The sequence below is a fragment of the Canis lupus genome, chromosome 29, assembly GCF_048164855.1.
Source record: "Canis lupus baileyi chromosome 29, mCanLup2.hap1, whole genome shotgun sequence".
In the NCBI taxonomy this organism is placed as follows: Eukaryota; Metazoa; Chordata; class Mammalia; order Carnivora; family Canidae; genus Canis; species Canis lupus.
In genome coordinates this window covers 906,879-925,919 of record NC_132866.1, presented here as the reverse complement: position 1 = coordinate 925,919, position 19,041 = coordinate 906,879, and the positions used below count along the sequence as shown (strand labels likewise).

General features: G+C 58.2%; 1 protein-coding gene across 7 annotated transcripts in view; it reads left to right on the top strand.

Moving 5' to 3' along the window:
• Nucleotides 1-19,041, top strand: part of LRRC27 (leucine rich repeat containing 27) — a 36,202-nt gene that overhangs the window by 8,252 nt on the left and 8,909 nt on the right. For 6 of the 7 annotated variants that reach the window (XM_072804813.1, XM_072804809.1, XM_072804810.1 and 3 more), the window contains 5 exons: nt 843-901; nt 6,279-6,431; nt 9,053-9,425; nt 10,424-10,618; nt 13,211-13,307. In XM_072804813.1, the coding sequence (XP_072660914.1) occupies nt 883-901; nt 6,279-6,431; nt 9,053-9,425; nt 10,424-10,618; nt 13,211-13,307 (837 nt within the window). In that variant the 5' untranslated portion in view covers nt 843-882. The remainder of the gene's footprint in view (nt 1-842; nt 902-6,278; nt 6,432-9,052; nt 9,426-10,423; nt 10,619-13,210; nt 13,308-19,041) is intronic. The other variant, XR_012020369.1, reaches the window with a different exon arrangement.

Here is a 19,041-nt window from a genome sequence, read left to right as displayed (position 1 = left end):
ATTCTTAGTGTATGAGACAGTCTTAAGAATTAAATGTGAAAAATGGAAGAAGCATAAAAAGTAAAAGGGGCAGGATAGAATTTAACGTGAGATGTTCATTTTTCCATATCATCCAATTAGTAAGTTTTTAGCGGGCGCCCTGCATCCTATCTCTCCATCTGTCTGTTTTGTGCGAGGTTTTATGGGAGATGTTCTGGGTGTTCGGAGGGAAGGGCTCTGGAGTCAAAGGCTTAGAGAAACGCCCCTTGTACCACGTTTCCTTGAGGCTGCGCAGAGCCCTTCGCTGCCCGTTATCCGCCCAGCGGGGTGGGCGTGCCGTGCAGCAGAAGGCTCCCGAGCATCTGGACCCGGGGAGACGTGTTCACAGAGCGTCTTAGTGTGGGAGCCCTCAGGGCACACTCGGGAAGCCTGGTGCAGGTGAGGACGTCGCGGGACATTGGCGGTCCAAGCACCTGTCCCCGCCGTGGGGCCACGTGGTCCGCAGCAGAGATTCAGCAACGCCCTGAGATCTCGTGCTTGTCCCGACCTGGGAGGGGGCACTACTGGCCCTGGCGGGTGGAGACCAGGGTGCTGCTGAGCACCCCACAGGTGCGAGGCCGCCCCCCCAGCAGAGAGTCGCCCGGCCTCGGAGGTCAGTGCACTGAGGCCTGGCCCTCTGCTGAGACGTGGGGGAGGGTGGGGGGAAGGGGGCCACGTGCCGTCCGTGTGCAGCGAGCGTGTGCACCTGCACTCAAGTCCTCTCCTGAAAGAAGAGGCAAAGGAAGACATTTGATGGTGTCATTTTGGGAGGGTCATTTCCTTTTTTGCTTTTTAAATGATATAATTTTTGTTTTGTTTTTAAGGCATTTGAAAACTTTGCTTTTAGAAAGAAATCCTATCAAGATGTTACCTGTGGAGCTGGGTAAGTGTTATCAAAAGCTGGCTTTAGGGAGGCCTGGGTGGCTCAGCGGCTGAGCCTCTGCCTTTGGCCCAGGGTGTGATCCCAGGATCGAGTCCTGCATCGGGCTCCCTGCATGGAGCCTGCTTCTCCCTCTGCCTGTGTCTCTGCCTCTCTCTGTGTGTGTCTCTCATGAATAAATAAACTCTTTATTAAAAATTTAAAAAAATAAAATAAAAAGCTGGCTTTAAAATGCTGCCTTTTTCGGTGCCCAGAACCTGTAGCGGAAACCTAAGGCAGGTCGTAGGGGGCGAGCTGGCTCGTATCTAGAATCCCTTCTCCTTCGTCCTTCCTGGGCTCTCAGGTCGCAGCTCGCGAGCGCTGTTAGTGCCGTAGTTTGTATTCCACGCAGAAAGTAGGACGGACGGACGGACGGACGGACGCGGAGAAATAATCAAAACGAAGGGCTCTGTCGCCGCGCGCAGTGGCCAGGGCCCCAGGACCGGTGCGGCCTCCCGCGCGCGTGGACGGCCTCACCGCCGCCCTCTCCCTGCAGTGTGTGTCGGCAGGGCCCTGCTTTCGACCTTGGCCTGAGTCGTAGCGGCGTGTGTTGCGGGTGACTCGCAGCTGTGGCTCACCACCGTGCTCCGGGGGCCGTCCACGGGGACGGACAGGTGCGGCGTCCTCATTTTCCTTGGTCTTCCCTGCTGTGCGGAAGCAGGAGACGACCTTCTCGGTTGTGCATCGGATCTGCGCTTTACTATCTGTGATTCTTTGGGTTTGATTTGCTGCTCTTTTTCCAACCAATGGAGTTGGAGGCTCAAGTCACTGGTTTTAGACCTTTCCTTTGTAGTCTGTGCAGTCACGACCGCGTCTTCCCCCAGGCGCTGCCTTGGCTGCTCCCGCGAGCCGCAGCATGCGGCATCTTTGTCATCAGTGAGCTCAGAATATTTTCGGATGTTCACTGTGACCCGTGGGCTCTTTGTGTTTTGCTTGACTTACAGACAACGGGAGACTTCTAATGCTCTTCCTTTTATGGAGTTCTCCTTGAATGCCACGTACGCTGTGAAACTTGTCTGAAACCTGCCCAGGTGTGCTCTGGCCCGGGATGTGTTCTCTCTGGTGTAAACACCCCCCTGTGCGCTGGGGAAACGTGTGTTCTCACGTTGCTACTTGGTGTGCTGTTGCAGGTACCGAGTCCGGTCGGGTGGCTTAGTCACAGCGTTCAGACGACCTCCGTCCTCGCGTTGGTGTCCGTTTATTTCGTCAGCGCCTGGAGGAGTATGTGACAATCTCCCAACTGTGATTGTGCCTTTGTCTGCCTTTCGTTTTACATCTGTCAGCTTTTGCTTTCCGTAGTTGGATACTATGTTACTGGTTGAATACAAATTAGGGATTTTTAAAATGTTTTCGTGTTGTCTTTGTTACTCTGGTGTACGTCGTGGTGCCCCGCTGCGGTTCCCGTGCGCGCGCTCCGACGGCCAGCGACGTGGAGCTGTGTCATACGCTTTCTGGCCGTTCGGTGCGTGCCAGCGCGGCCTCTCCAACCTCCTTCTGCTCACTCTTTGCATGACCTATGTTTTCCCATTCTTTTATTTCCAACCTGTCGTTGCTAGTAGGAAGGATACAGTTAGCTTCACTCTTTTATCCAGTCAGGTAACCCCTGCCTTTTTTACTTATTTATTTTTAAGATTTATTTAAGGCAGAGAGAGAGTGTGTGTGCCTGTGTGTGTGTGTCTGTCTGTCTGCACGCGGGGCAGGGGTGGTGGACAGAGGGAGAGGGAGGGAGACCAGCAGACTTCCTACCAAGCAGGGACCCTGAGGCGGGGCTCAATCCCAGGATCCTGGGATCGTGACCTGAGCTAAAATCAAGAATCAGGTGCTTCACTGACTGAGCCAGACAACCTCTGCGTTTTTTTTTTAAAGACTTTATAAAAAAAAAATATTTTATTTATTCAGAGGAGAAAGAGGAGAAGCAGGCTCCATGAAGGGAGCCCGACGTGGGACCCTATCCGGGTCCCCAGGATCACACCCCAGGCTGTAGGCGGCGCCAAACCGCTGCGCCACCGGGGCTGCCCTACATTTTAAAAAGTATATTTTAAAAAGTCATTTTTTTGGTCTTCAGGGAAGATAGATCGACATCTTCAAGTTTATGAGTCTTTCCTGTCATCTCCAATTGGCTGTGAAAATTGACTAGTAATTTTTTTCAGCGACTGTGTTTCCAGTCTTAGAATTTTCATATTTAACAGTTTTTACTCTTCTACTGTGTTCTCATTTTTTTTTTCATTTGATATAAACCTATCTTTTAAATAATTTTTTGGATTATATCTTAGACCTTGTGATACATTGTAGAGATTCTAGATTCTGTTATATTCTTCTTCAGAGCATTGATTTTTTTTAATAAATAGGTAGTTCAGTTGAGAGGACTAGGACTCCAGACTCTGTGTCCGGCAGTGGGCTCCAGCTGTGGCCATGCTGTTTGCCGCCTGTCCTGTGCGTGGGAGGGTCAGGGCGTGCCGTGGGTGTGTGTGCAGAACGTTGCCCGAGCCGGAGGGCTCCCTCTGCGGCCCCCTTCTCCCTGGAGCCCACGGCTTCACTGCTGAGGTGCTGTGGGGTGGCCCTGCAGTGTGTCCCCCGCGCTGCACGTCGTGACGGCCGCGTGGGGCGGCGTGGCGCTCTCCGGGGCCTTCCCGCAGGCCGAAAGCCATAGGGATACCGCACGGCGTGTCATCCGCCCTCTAGCTTCTGCCTGCCTCCCATTTCTGTCTGCCCGCGGGTGGTTCATTCTGGGCCCATTTTCTGCGAACCGTTATCTGCCGGCGCCTGGCCGGGAGTGGAGCTGCTGCACCCTGGGGGCCAGACTGTCCCCCCACCCCGTGCCTGCCCGGGTAGCAGCCCCCCGGACGCTTCCCTGCACGGCCTCGGCCAGCACCCCCTGCCTCTCGTGCGGTGGTTTCATAGATTTTGCTTTTACATCTTGCTGCAAATCCAGCAGACGCTAAACTGTCGGTATTTATTTATATTTTATTACGTGTTTATCCTTCATTTCTCAAAGTTCCTCGCTTCCATCTGCGATGACTGACGGTCTTGGTCTGAATATCTCTCTTTAGTATTATCATTTAGTCGCTGGGTGATGAATTTTTCAAGTTTGATTTTCTAAAAAGGCATCTTTACTTTTCCATCATTTTTGAAGAATATGTGGCTGAGTAACAGGAACCCAGATTTCAGAGATGTTTTCACTACTTTAAAAATGTCTTTCTTGAAAAAAAAAAAATGTCTGTATTGTCTTCTGGCTTCTAGCGTCTGTTGAAAAGTCAGCTGTCAGTCTTAATGTTTTTTTTATTTTTAAGTGATGCACCTCTTTGGTCGGGCTGCTTAAAATTCCTCTCTTCATGTTTGATTTTTAGCAGTTTGTCTGCGATGTGCCTGGGGGTGGCTTTCTTTGTATTGACTTTATTTGTATTGACGGAGCTTCTGGAATCTGTTTACTGATAACGTTAATCAGATTTGGCAAATCCCTGGCTATCGACATTATTTCCATAGACCTGGCTTCTTTCTCGCTCTGCTCTCCTCCTCCAGGTACATGGACGTTGGGGTTTTGCTTCTGCCCCATGTGCCTCGAGTACGCGCTTCTCTTCCTGTCCCCTTTTCTCCTTGTCCCGGTTTGTCCCAGTCTGTATTACTTTCTGTTAACTTGTCTTTGAGTTTGCAGGTTCCGTCTCCTGCTGCTCAACTCATTCCTCATTCAGTTGAGTGGTTGTCCGCGGGCCCTGCGATGGTGGGTGCAGCGGGTTGGGGGGCAGGGGGCGTTAAATGACTCATTCAGCTTGTGACTTGCTGCAGGCCAGCTGCGGTGCGCCCCTCCACCTGCATCAGCTGGGAATGTCTTCGTTCCGTCTATATTTCTGCAGGACAGTTTTGGTAGATTCAGGGCACCTGAATCTGAATTTGAATATGCTGTTCCCTGTCCTTTGACCAAAGTCACTCTCCTTGTCCCCTTGTTTCTCTTGCTCTATTTTTTTTTTAATTTTATTTATTCATGATAGGCACACAGTGAGAGAGAGAGAGAGAGAAAGAGGCAGAGACACAGGCAGAGGGAGAAGCAGGCTCCATGCACCAGGAGCCCGACGTGGGATTCGATCCTGGGTCTCCAGGATCGCGCCCTGGGCCAAAGGCAAGCACCAAACCGCTGCGCCACCCAGGGATCCCCTCTTGCTCTATTTTTAAGATCATTTATGTTTCTTTGTCTTTCAGTGGTTTTGATGTTTCTGAGCGTGATTGCCTTTGGCTTATCTTACTTGGTTGTTGAACGTCCTGGATGCCCCACTGCTGTGTGTCACCACGCTGGGGCGCATTTGCGTGGTGTCCTCACGGAGCACTCTGCTCACCCCTCTCGTCCTCTGGGGCTCTCGCCGCGTTTCCGCGGGTCAGCGTACGTGCTGCTGTTCCATAGGCCGCTGATGCGGTCCTGATTTCATCGTTCTTCTCGCTCTTCGTTGGATCAGATACTTTTTATTTCCAGTCCACTTGTCTCTTCTGTCATCTTGTATCTGCTCTTGGGTCCCCTTTGGTGGAATTCTCATCCTGGTCTTTGTAATTTCTTTCCTTTCCTTTTTTTTTTTTTTTTTTAAATTCCATTTATTTATTTGAGAGACAGCAAGAGGGAGAGAGAGACAGAGAAAGTGGGCACGAGCGGAGTGAGCGGCAGAGGCAGAGGGAGAAGCAGACGCCCCGCTGCCAGGGAGCCCGACATGGGACCCCATCCCAGGACCCCGGGATCATGACCTGAGCTCAAGGCAGACGCTTCACCGATGGGGCCCCCCGGGCACGGCCCGGTCTCTAATTTCAACTCTAGAACTGCTATTTGGTTCTTTCTTATAATTTCTGTTTTTGTTGACATTCTCTGCTTATTGAGTCATTTTACTATGTTTTTCCTTAATTATTTAAACATGGTTTTCTTCATTCCTTTGAACATATGTGTGATTGTTGAAGTTTTTGTTGCTTACTGCGACGTCTGAGCCGACTTGAGGACAGTTTCTGGTGACTGCTTGTTTCCTGAGAATGGGTCACAGGTTCCTTTTAGGATTTTTGTCATTGCAAATAGGCATTTTAGATAATATAGCAGGTTTGTATTCTGATTTTTGCCAGAGGGCTGTTAGTGCTGCTTCTATTCATTTTATTTTTATTTATTTACTTTTGTAACTAGCCTGGTCTTAATCTGTGGGATCTGCCTTCCCTGAAGACTTTTTTTTTCCAAGCAAATTGCAGACATCTGTTCTGTTTTCAGACAAAATTTTCAGTAGGGTCTTTTTTTTTCTTTAATGTGCAAAAATAGTATTCTCTCCCTGTTTCATTCCATGGAAGAGTGTGTGAAGTTCTGGGTTCTTCCTCTCCTTCACAGGGAACGTGACCACACTGAAAGCCCTGAACCTGAGACACTGCCCTCTGGAGTTCCCTGCTCCACTCGTTGTGCAGAAGGGACTGGGCGCTATCCTGGCCTTCCTGCAGACCTATGCCGCCCAGCACTCTGCGCCCCAGGATTTAACTTCTCCAGGTTTGTGGGACAATTACTACAGCACTCTGCATTAGAACTGAAGTTAATGCTTGTTAAAACCAGGACCTGGGGAGGCTGTCTCCTTACTGATGTCACAGGAATGCACAGGGGCCCCACGTGTCCTCTGCTGGACTCACACCGTGTTCTGGTGTCCGTGCCCATGTGTCAGAGCTGTCTTTCTTGTTTCTGTGTTCTTGGGTTTGCATTCTCAGGGCCCATTATAGAGCCTGTCTAGGGTGGATTTTGGTAAAAACTCTGTGGGATAAATCAGATAAAACTGTCCTCACCACCAAGCCACCTTCAGGCACAGCAAGCACAGCAGAAGGCCCTTACTCCTGGGGAAGGAGCAGTGGCTTCGGCACTTTTTTGGTGGGTGCTCACTAAACATTTGATCTCAAGTTTTCTTTTCTTTTTTTTTTTTTTAATTTTTTTTTAATTTATTTATTTATGATAGTCACAGAGAGAGAGAGAGAGGCAGAGACACAGGCAGAGGGAAAAGCAGGCTCCATGCACTGGGAGCCCGATGTGGAATTTGATCCCGGGTCTCCAGGATCGCGCCCTGGGCCAAAGGCAGGCGCCAAACCGCTGCGCCACCCAGGGATCCCTGATCCCAAGTTTTCAACGTATGGGCCAGCCAGCCAGGTGTTCTCACATGCTCATGATAGAATCTAATCGTGAATGAGCACCATAGCTACACTTAGACAAAGTAGAGATAAAAGAATTGTAATTAGGGAATCCCTGGATGGTGCAGCGGTTTAGCGCCTGCCTTTGGCCCAGGGCGCGATCCTGGAGACCTGGGATCGAATCCCACGTCGGGCTCCCGGTGCACGGACCCTGCTTCTCCCTCTGCCTGTGTCTCTGCCTCTCTCTCTCTCTCTCTCTGTGACTATCATAAATAAATAAAAATTAAAAAAAAAAAGAATTGTAATTGCTCACAAAAATTAAATAGTCTGGAAATTTACTTCAACATATCTAAATTTTTACTACTTAAAATATAATTTCTAGAATTGAGGAAATGCATATATTTGAAACAGCCACGATAGTTATCTATGTGATATTATCAAAGTGTGTAAATAATTAAATCCATCTGAGTAAATGTAAGGGACATCCAAAGTGGTTAGGAAGTGCTGCTGTGCCTAAATCATCTTTATCCTAAATCCAAACAAACGACCCCAGCTGCATAATTTTAAACGTTGGTTGTAATTGCAAAGTGTCTTAGTTTGTGTTTTGCAGAAGCAGCTCCTAAGTCAGGAGTCAAGGGCCAGTGGTTGATTGGGGAGGTGACCCCAGGGGGCAGCGTGGAGGCTGAGTGGAGGGAGATAGGGAGGAGGAGGGAGCCATCACGGGTGAGGAATCAGGCAGGGGTGCCCTGGACGCCAGCGTGGGCCTGCTGGGTGCTGCGTGAAGCAGGTGAAGCCCCACCAGGCCTCAGTGGTCACACTGAGCCTCTCAGGTGTTAATTACCACATGGACCAGGTCAGGACCTGGGTGTCACAAGGTCCCCGGGGGTCCATGTGCACGTTGACATTTGTGAAGGGCTACCTGAACACAGGCCCCGCGGTCACACTGCAGCGCAGCGAGGGAGTGGGCATGCGTGCTCCAGCAGCAGCCATGCTTGGAATGGACGGCTTCTCCTGGGCTGGACACACGGTTCTCCAGCCCGGCAGGCTGGCCTTCACGTGCCAGAGAAAACGCCCAGGCACAGACACGCAGCTGCCCGTAGAAGAGGCCAGCTCGCGCTGGAACGGTGAAGGTGAAGGCCAAGGGCGTGTGGCAGCGCCAGCATCAGCTCCAAGCATCTGTTTTGTCTGCTGCCAACCTGTTACTGCAAGTCGTGAATTTCCTTGTTTCCCAAAGAATATAGTAGCTTTATCTCTTAAGTGCGGATCAGAATCCAGGGCCATCACTCGGAGGATGCCAACGTGCAGAGTGTCTCTATTTCAAGTTTGAACCTACAGCCAAAAAGGAGTCTATGTCGGCATGACCTGTGACCTAATTCTGCCCTGGGGGTGCTGCAGGAGGTGGGGTGGCTCGTGCAGGGTCAGTCTGCCGAGGGGACATTTGAGCCTAGTCCTAAAGGCAAGAACGTTCCTGGCCCATTTTCTTTCAGGTAATTTACCCAGATATACAAATGTTTAAAGTCCACAAAAGTATTGCCAAACAAAAACAGTAGGGATATGGGCTAAAAATTGATCAGAAATAAAGATATTAAAAGATCTAGGATAAGGAGGAAACAGAAAAGTATTTTTATTTGCATAGATTTATATGGAGTGTGAGGGCCGCAGGGCAGAGGGAGACGGTCCCCCCCAGGCCCTCTCTGCAGAGGGAGACTGTCCCCCCTCCCAGTCCCTCTCTGCAGAGGGAAACTGTCCCCCCCCCCCAGGCCCTCTCTGCAGACGGAGACTGTCCTCCCCCCCCCCTGCAGAGGAAGACTGTCCCCTCCCTCCCCAGGCCCATTCTGCAGAGGAAGACTGTCCCCTCCCCCCCAGGCCCTCTCTGCAGAGGGAGACTGTCCCCCCACCCCCACCCTCTCTGCCAGGGGTGCTGGTCACTGGGTGTGTTTGATTCTGGGGAGCCGGTGTTGGAGGAGAGTCAACTAAAATGCCGTTTTATCCTACCAGTGATTTCACCAGTTCCAACGATGAACCTAAGTCTGCTGCCACAGCCCTTGTCGGATTTATCCCAAGAAGGTGTGCCTGACAAAGACATCATTAACTCTCAGGATCAAGAGGGGATGTTAAAAGAAAAGGCAGACTTTTTCCCACGCATTGAAAAGCTAGACCTGAGTGAGCTCAGAAATTCCACCGATTCCCCAGAAGACTGGCCGAGTGAGGAAGAGATCAAGCGCTTTTGGAAGTTGAGGCAGGAGATCGTTGAGAACGATCCAGCAGTAGTGCTTGAAAACCAGCTCTTACCAGTGGAATTACCTCCACATCTCAAGGCAGCATTAAACGCAAAGGAGAAAGAACATTCCAACCCAAGACATGTTTCCAGGTAGAACTTAGAAGCCATGTGTATTTTCTTGATCCTTCCGAGGTTGTGATGTTACTTTGCAGATGTCAGGTCTTTCCAGATGTCAGGCGGGCCCTTGCCAGCATTTACTGTGCAACGTGTGCTAAGCGTGGCTTCGGATTGTTACCCAGAGCGGGGACCCCCCGGAGGGGATCACACAAGAGAAAGCCCCCGAGTGTGTGTGTTAGGTGCATGTATGGTGTCACGCATGTGTGGTGTGCACACCCGTGTGTGGGTGTAAGTGCAAAGAAGAGATTTCCTGGTGAATATAGGTCAGACATTCACAAGGGGAGCCATGCCATTCCAGGGGGACAGAAATTGGCTCCTGGGGTGCATGGAATCCTCGTGGTTGCTCGGTTCGTGGCGCCGCTCTGTGGACACCAGGGACACGTGTCCAGCGTGTCTGAGGGGGTCCAGCTTCGTGGAGGGACAGCTTGGAAGAGTCGGTCTGAGAGGCCAGGGCCAGGCCGCACTGAAAAGGAGATGGGAAACTTGCATTTATTGCATGACAGGTGTTCAGGAGTTTCTTTCACCTGTTCTGAGGCTTGAAAATTCTTGAAATTAAAAAAAAAAAAATGTAAAGTACCGTTGAACGATGATAAGGGTCAACGGAAGTACTAGAAGCACACAGTGCAGGTGTCCACCGTGGTGCAGCAGTGACCTCAGCCAGGCCTGTCCCACACTGGCCATGCAGAGCCCTCTCCCTCCCCATCCTCCCTCCCCCCTCCCCCCTTCCCCCTCCCCCCTCCTCCCTCCCCGTGTCTCAAGATCGAGGCTGGGTGCTTGCCCCGGTGAGTTAGGGCCAGCCTGTCCCTGGCACTGCAGTCCCATCGGTGTTTCAGACTCAGGGCCGCCCGTAGCCTCCACAGGCAGGAGCCCCGGGTGCAGGGCGCTGGGAACGCACAGGTCTCGGGCTTCCGTGGGTGTCCACCATCTGCCCCGTTGGCTCCGCTTGTACGAGCTGCGTGTTTGTGTTCTAGCGAGTGCTATCCGAGGGGGAGTGTCCATCGCAGGGGCCGTGATGGTAGAAGGAAGGTGCCCTCCCTCCGGAGCATCCTGCCTGCCCTGGCACCGTCGCAGCGAGCAGCGCTTCCCCCCAGGAGGCCCCCCGAGAGCAGGGCCGGGGCCCTCCAGGAGCGCCGGGAGAAGCAGGCCATGATGGAGCAGCGGAGGAGGTGAGCGCTCCCCTGCCCTGCCGGAACTCGGAGGGCCGGGCCTGCTGCTGTGACATTTCTGGGGAAGGGGCTGTTTTTGTTTCACTTGGAAGCTAACCAGCTGCTCTTGGTCCGGCCTCTTCTCAGGCCGTGTGGGCGCAGGCCTCGGCCGTCGTTCGTTGTTCCGGGTCCGCTCCACTCCACCTGCCTTCTTTCTTGACTTTCCTCTGACTCCTTGTCCTTCTTCTCCACCGCCTCTTCCCCCCCAGTCACCTGGCTCACAAGTCCTTTCTAAGGAAAGTTACGTGCTACCGGCGTGTGCGCAGTGGGCTCCTGGCCCGCCTGGTTGGCTGCGCTGCTGACCCCACAGGGGCCTGGCTGGGGCCTGTCCTGCAGCTCCCTGCCCACCTGTCTCTGCCGGGCCCCGGGCCCCAGGAGGCCATCCAGCGTGGACCGCAGCCCCGGCACCCCAGGGCCCCTCACCTTCTGGCTGGGTTTACCGGCAGGGAGACGGAGGGCAGGCCCTTTATCACCCCCCAATCCCCCCTGTGAGTCCGCCCGGGGCCCTCCTCCCGGGACTTGGGGCAGCTGCAGCCCCTGTTCCAGCCCAGGGTTCCTGCTCTGTCCCTGGGGCCGTGTGCTGTTCCCCTTGTGAATAAACCCTCCTCGATCCTGAGATGATCCCACGTGAGGCCCCGGTGGGGACAGCCTGCTCCAAGCACAGCGTGGCAGTGGTACGCCTGCACCGTCCCCGCTCCACACGGGCCATCTCCTGGGGTCCGATCCCTTCTGTGAATGGAGGGAGAGGTCAGGCCCTCAGAACTGCCAGGGCTCACGACGGGCTGTCATCCTGATGGCGGGGGTGCCTCCGCGTGTGGCTGACACCTGGGGGTGTGGCCTGGGCCGCACCTGGAGTCCCGGCCGTCACAGCAGGGCCGTGCGGGTCACTGGCCACAGGTGCTGGGCGGCCACCCGGCCTGAGCTCAGGCCATCCCCCAAGTGCCCCCAGAGTCCCTCAGCTGGAGTCCAGGCTGCAGGGCAGAGAGGTCCTCCTGCTGCTTCAGCGCCGGGTCCAGGTGTGCGCCCAGCACAAGCGGCTTTGCAGGGCGGGTCTGCACATCCGGGCGCACCCCAGGCTGAGCGAGTAGAGCCCCCAGGAACACATGTCCTGGCTTGACCCTGCCGGCTGGGGGCGCCCGCCATCGCCTCCCACTGTGCCGCTTCCTTTCCTGGCTGCCCGTGGGTCCCCTCCGCCCTCACGTCTACCCCTTTCTTGGCGGCATTACGTGACAGCGGCCGCCCCAGCCTCTGCCCTGCTGGACCCCGCAGTAAGCGTCTGCACTGCGTGAGTGTGAGTCCCGCTCACTGTGCACCCCTACCCCGGCCCAGGCCGCCACCGGGACGGTCACAGGGAGCTGGCCCGCGGGTAGCTCTGGCCGCTGGGGGACGTAGCAGGTGTAAGTGTGCTTCCCGTACGTGGCAAGGTCGGGCTCCGGTGGAGCTCAGGGTGCTGCGCACCTGCGTGGAAGGAAGCCCTTGGGTACCGAGGGCCGATGGATGCTCGCGGTTTCTCCGCCGTGGGCCTGAGGTGATGCTCGCAGGCCTCCTTGGTGACAGTGTCGAGTCCTGCCCTGGTGGCTTGGGCTCTCACACAGCCTGCGGACCCCGTCGTGCCACCTGGTTCTCTGCACAGGCAGCTCCTCACGGAGTGGGTCCTTCCCTCCCGTTTCACCAAGAGGTAGTGGATGCGCAGATGGAGCCCCGTGTCCGGGGCCACGGTGACAGGTGCAGTCGTAGAAAGTCCCTAGATTTGGAGCGTTGGGTGGAGAACAGAGAGCCTGGCTCAGCTGAGGGGTAGGAGCCCCTGAGGAGGGCACAGGGAGCAGCCTTGGGGGTGCTGGGAGGAGACCCTCCAAGCTCCAGGGTGTGAGGTGGGTGAAGCCCGGGGCTAGCGAGGACTTGTGGGACCCCATCCCACCCCCAGAGCTGCAGCCACAGCCCAGTCGGGATGGTTTTCACCTTCAGCTCAGAAATTGTGCAAGTGTGTGCTACTGCAGCCCTCCTGCGCTGCGGGCAGCGAGTCCAGTGGGCAACATTGCAGGGAGGTCACCGTGCACGGGGGGTGGGCAGGTCACAGCAAGGGGCAGGGGGGCAGGGAGGTCACAGTGCAGGTGTGTGTGGGGGGAGGTCAGCACAGGGCGGCAGGGAGGTCACAGCACAGGGGCAGGGGGTAGGGAGGTCCCAACGCAGGGGCAGGCCGTGCCAGCAGCATGGTGCTCCCCGCCGAGGGGATGGGCCGGGAGAGGCTCAGTCTCAGAAGTGGAACTGGGGCATCCAGCAGGACACTGACCTGTCGGTGGTGCCCTCACGTCCCGGGCGCCTGTGAGGGCCTTGACGCCTGAGCTGGGACCAGAGCCGGCCGTCTTCTCCGGGGCAGCGTCCTGGTGTCCCCACCGGTGGGGGCTGGGGGTCCTGCTTGTCCCCTCGTGCGAAGCCTCGGGACGGGGGCAGAGCAGCACCTCCCTCGGGGCGGGGGTGGGGTGGGGTGGGGGGGAGGGGCTTGGAGCTCAGCCGGCCCCCCTGCTGTGCCGCTCACCCGCGTGTCCTCCCCAGAGATGAGCGAGTGCTGCGCGAGTGGAGGGAGCGCGCCCGGACCAGGAGGATGGCGGAGGACGCACCCAGCAAGCCCCTGCCTCCGTGGCGGAGTCGGGTACGAGGGCAGGGGTAGGAGGGGTCCCGTCCAGCCCACCAAGCCCAAGGGGGTCGGCCAGCAGCCTCCCTGTGGCCAGGCTGCCGCCGCCCGCCAGCCCTCTGACCAGCCTGTGTCCTTCCCGTGCAAGGAGTCGGGTCGGGGGGCGGCTGCGGGGAGGCTGAGCACCCCCACCCTGAGGCTGAGGCGCCCCGTGGTGTCTCTCTGGGCCTCCCTGCCACGGACAGTCTCAGCCTGGGGCCCGGGTGGCGGGCTGTGCCCCGGTCCCCGAGGTGCCCACCCGCCAGCTCCCAGGTCGTGGGGGCACAGTCCCGGGCTGTGCTCTTGCCCCCCGCGGGAGGTCACTGTGGTGTCATCCACGTCGCCCCCGCCCCCCCACCCTGGCCAGCTGCTGCTCCTGCGCAGACCGTCGCCCGTGGGAGGGTGGCCGGGTGCACAGGCCGTTAGGTCAGCCTCCCATCCCAGCCCTGCGTGCCCCCCCCGCCCCGTGCGGATGAGTTGTGTCGTCCCGCAGTTTTCCATCGGGCCGAGGTCGCGCGTCCGGGGCAGCACAGCACGGGCAGGATGTGCTTCGTTGCCATAGGCGTACCTGGGTTGTGGGGTCCGTACCTGGGTCCCTGTTTGCACAGCGGCTTCCCCTTAGCGCTGCTCTGTTTCTGGGGGACACGGGCGTGCGGGGGCCTTCCTGCGCACCTCTGCCCGCTGCCCACACCCGGGAGGCCCCGGGGCTGCCGCGCGTGGGCCCGCCGCGCCTCCCCATCAGGATCCCTGGGCCCAGTCCTCCTGCTCCCTCATGGTGTCCACGATGCCTTTGTCCCTTTAAACAAAGCAACGGTTTCTCACCTGAAAAAAGACAGTGGAGCGTTTTTTGTCTGCGTGGGGGTCGTGGGAGTCACCCACACCACGGCAGCCCGTGTGCTGGTCCTGGACCCGCTCCCTCGTCCCGTCACCTGTGCTCCTCTTGGAGGAGACCTTTGTCAGGAGATGGGAAAAATGTTGCTTCTCGAGCACGTTCCGACCCGCACACCCCGGTCGTCTGTGAGCTGCTCGGGGGCCTTTGCACTTACGGCGACTCTGGGGTCGCGTTCCCGCCTGCACCTCATGCCCTGGCTCGGTGCAGGCTGCCCCTGCCCCTGCCCCGCACGTGTGCCTGCGCGTGTCGTAGGCCCCGTGCTCTGTGCTCCGCGTCTTCATGGCACGGGCCCTGTCCCCTCCGTCACCGCCCCCGCCTGACATACGTAAACGTTCAAAACCCACGGGTCGTCACTTCGGGAGCAAGACTCGCACGGGAGGACGGCCTTCCGGATGCCGTCCGCTCACTGTAGCAAGAGCTGGGAAACAGCTTCGATGCCAGGGGGTGGGGTGGCTGTGCTGGATCGGATCCCAGGCCCGGGTGACCCCTGCGGCCACGGGATCCTCCGACCGAGGCCAAGAAGTTACAGGTTCCCACAGCCCCGTCGAGGCAGCGCCCGAGGCTCCGCCGGCCCGTGAGAGGACGCCCGGGCCTCACCACAGACACGTCTGTCCCCACGGAGCTGTGGAGCCCGCGGGCCGGGGGGCGGTGGGCGTGTCTTGTCCGTACCAGCCCGCGGAGCACACGGTTTCTGAGGACGGGCGACTCCGGGTGGGGCCCCAGGTAGCCTCGCCGTGTGGCTGGTGCCCGCCAGGGTGTGCAGCCCCCGCCGCACCTGCGCGGCCTTCCCGCCGCTGGCCCTGAGTGACGGCCCCTAACGGGTGGGGCGGGAGCAGGTGTGTCTGAGTTCCGCGAGCCACTCGAGCGAGCCGCTGACCCCGCGGGGTAGTGGGAGCCCTGGTTGGTGGCCGGTCAGCCAGCGGGGTGGGGCACACCCCGGCCTGTGCTGGCGTCCGAACGGGGGTGGTCGTCCGAGATGGAGCCCCCCCCGGGGCCCTGGGCCAGCCCCCGAGGCCCCGCCTGGAGTTACGCTGTCGGCCGCCGGCTGGAGAGCTGCCGCCCGTGGGGACGCCTGCCGCAGGCCCAGGCCTCGGTCCCGCAGACCGTCCGCCCACACCCCCTCCACAGTGAGAGCAAACCCCCGTGTCCCATTACTTCCCGGCAGATACTGTGCGTCCTTCGAGGGCGGGCACTCAGCGTGACCACGGGACAGCCGGTCCACGGCCAGCTCCGGGGTGCACACGCCCGCCCAGGCCTCGCTGCTCCCCGCGCGCCCCGGGCCTGCCACTCCACATGTGCCCGCCGTCCCGCCCCAGCCCTGCCCGAGCTTCCCAGCTCCGCTGCGGATGGGCCTCCGCCAGCTGCCTCCTCGGGGGCCCCCGGGCCGCCTCCCTGTACCAGCTCCCCTGCAGCCATCCCAGCCTGGGGTCGAGGCCGGGCAGCGTCACCCTCCGAGCTGTCCCCCGGTGCCGTCCAGCTCCTGGAGGGACATGTGCTCCGTGCCCCCCCCCCCAGCCCTCTCCCCAGAGCCCCGACCACCTCGCTGTCAGGCCCAGTGAGAAGCTGTTCCTGTTCTTACTGGGTGAGGTGTCCCCAGGGCTGGCTCTGTCCCTGGCAGCCGGGCCTCATGGACTCTCCAGGGCCCAGTCACTAGCAGCCCTCTGACCGTGTCCTCACGCTCACGCTGCTCGGCTCACGGGTGCCGGCCTCCCTGTCTGCAGCTCCCCTCACCCCGACTGCCCTCCAGTGCCCCCCCGGCCTCCTCGTCATCCCACCTAGAGCCTCTTCTCTGCCACAGGGCCTTTGCACAGGCAGCCCTCTGCTCTTGCCTACTGGGCTCCCGCTCTTCTGTGAGTCCTCAGAGCAGCTGCAGCAGCTCTGGAGGGTTCCCTTGCCCCTAGGCTTGCACAGGCTCGTCACTCCCAACCCCCTGCTGGTCAGGAATGTGGTGTCACCCACAGGCCCCTGCACAACCAGCCTCTGGCTCCTCGGGCTGGACGTATGGGACTCATGGCCGTCTGTGCCAGGTGATGCCTGCTGTCCGTCTGTGCAATTCCCCTGCAGCCTGCGCTGGGTGCTGATTGGGACGGACCCAGCAAGGGGCCCTCGGCGGGCTCAGGGCTGCGGGGAGGGTGCCCGAGTCAGGCTGGACCCTGTTCCTCTGTCCAGGACCCAAGCGCGCAAACCGCTCAGCAGAGCCCCCCGCCCTGTCCACACGAGGTCCAGGGTGCACCTCCCTTCTGCTGGCTGCCGGGACCCCCTCCCAGCCTCTCCCTGCACTACGCACCCGGCCCGGAGACCCCTCGCCCCCTGGGTGGTGGCAGGCTCCCGGCAGGCCGCTGTGCTCCGCCCATTCTCAGGCTTGGACTGAGGCGCCGTCGTAGTCGTGGAGGCCGTTGGCTGCTGCGCGGCGTGCTTCCTGTCCGTGAGCCTGTGGGACGGCACTCGTCCCCACTGTCAGCACCCGGCCCCACGTCACCCAGCACATTCCCTGCGGTGCGGTCCCCCACCCCCTCCCCCAGGCCTCTCCCACCCCCACCCCCACCCCAGACTCAGGCTCTGTCACCACCCCGTGCCCCCGTCTCTGGGAAGGCGACCCTGCGGGAACCTCGTGCGGGTGGCATCACGCAGCGCACGTCCTTCCATGTCTGGCTTCTCTCCCTCGGCCTCGTGCCCTTGGGGTGCAGCCGCACCTCTTCTCCCAGCTGAGAGACACTCTGTGTGGCCGGAGCTGGCATGCTCCTCCGTCTGTCCGTCCATGCGGGACACGCAGGTCCCCACCCCTTCTGGGCTCCTGGGACCGTGTGGGGCAGCCCTGGAGCTAACTTCTCTGTGTACGTGGTCAATTCCGGTTGGAGACCCGACTTCTGTGAGTCTGCAGGAAGGTTATCCCGTCCTGTGTGATTGGTGAACTGCGTGGAGATGCTGTACGTAATCACCGTTGGGGACACTTAGGAGCATTTGTTTAACCTGGGGTGACACACAGATTCATAAATAGGAAATACAGAAGTTCTGGAACTAAAAATAGAAAATTTTAACTTCATAAAACTGAAATTTCGGGGATCCCTCAGTGGCTCAGTGGTTTGGTACCTGCCTTTGGCCCAGGGCGTGCTCCTGGAGACCCGAGATCGAGTCCCGCATCAGGCTCCCTGCATGGAGCCTGCTTCTCCCTCTGCTGTGTCTCTGCCTCTCTCTCTCTCTGTGCCTCTCATGAATAAATAAATAAAATCTTTAAAAATTAAAAAAAAATAAAAGTCAAATTTCTAAATGGCCTAAAATACCGTGGAGTCAAAAGATAGAGGAAAATATTTGTGACGTGTTTGTGACAGAAGGTTACTATCTGTGAAGAACGACCACAGACTTTTTAAAATTAAGGAAAGTGATGGAAAAGTGGGCCCGGGGTAGGCGGGCAGCGCCCGGAAGGGGAACCCCGATGGCAGCTGGCAGGACAGAGGCTCGGCCTTCTCGGAGCTGCCGGGAGACGCGGTGAGCCAGGTGCCCCGCGGGGCCGCGCGCAGCCGGACGGGCTGTGGGGACGGCGCTGCTGCAGCCTGGGGAAGTAGCTCATTAAGTCAAAGCTGCGATTCCTTTGAGCTTTGGTGACCCGGGCTTTGATCCCGGCAACCGTCGCAGGCACCCGCGGAGACCAACATGTGCCAGTTAAAACCAGCCCCGTGTCCTCCGGGAAAGGGCTGCAGGCTCTGTCCCCAGCCCTCCCGCTAAGGGGTGGGGACAGGACGGACGCACCAGCTCCTCAACCCCCCGGGTCCTCGCTCTCTGCAGAGGCTGGGTATCTGCCACGTCTTCCTCCTCCGTGTTTTGTACGGACGGTAAGATGTGGTGGGTGCTTCTTTCCAAATAATATACGTCTAGACTAAATACACATTAGGTCGCACGTCTGACTGTAAAAAGCACCTACTGGATTTACATCTGTTCGTCTCTTGCTGTTGGAATGACGTCTAGGGGACGTGAAAGTGGGCCAGCGCCCGCCCTCGGCTCCGAGAGGCCCTCCCCGCCCCAGCAGTTAAGCGTGTTCTAAGGGTCAGGCAGGTGGTGACCAGACAGCCCCGGTCCGGCCCCGTAATCCACTTAGGTGGCGCATGAGACCTCGCCCCCAGTGCAGGTAAGCACCGCGGTAATCCCAGCGACACAGCGGCTGGAGCCCCGGGGGGAGAGGAGCAGCGCCCGCCTCACCCTCCCCTCCCCAAGGAGCCCACCCTGCCCTCCGCACCCCTGCACCTCCCCTCTACCCGGCTTTCTCACACCCCAAGGGGCGTGCCTCCTCACGGGCAGGCACACAGCCACGTGCACAGAAGCACAAACACATAGATGCACACACATAGCACTGGGTGCACGCCCACAGGTGGGGGCACAGGTGCACATAGGTAGGTACCGGTCCACCCACACAGGTGCACACAGGCACAGGTGCAGGCACACAGGTGTGTACACAGTGTGCACGTACACGCACACACAGGTCTAGAGACCCCTGGGTAAGGAGAGATCGGTGGTTCTCCAGCTTCGTCCCCGGGAGCCAGGGGAATGTTTGCGATCTCCCACCGGGGCAGGGCCACACCTAAAGAGACATATTTGAAAAGCTCCCCTGGCGAGGGAACATGTGATGGGTGGGAGCCAAGGTCTGGAGGCAAGAGCTGCTGAGGATGGCAGGGGAGGCCGCGCTCCACCCAGACTCCCCGGTGAGGCCCCGGAGGGAGGAGGGAAAGGAAGGCTCCAGGCGGGGGTGAGGGCTGCCGCCCTGAAGGGGAGGCGCAGGTCCAGGTGACCAGAAATCCTAGCGCCCCGCGCACCGGCCCTCAGAAATCA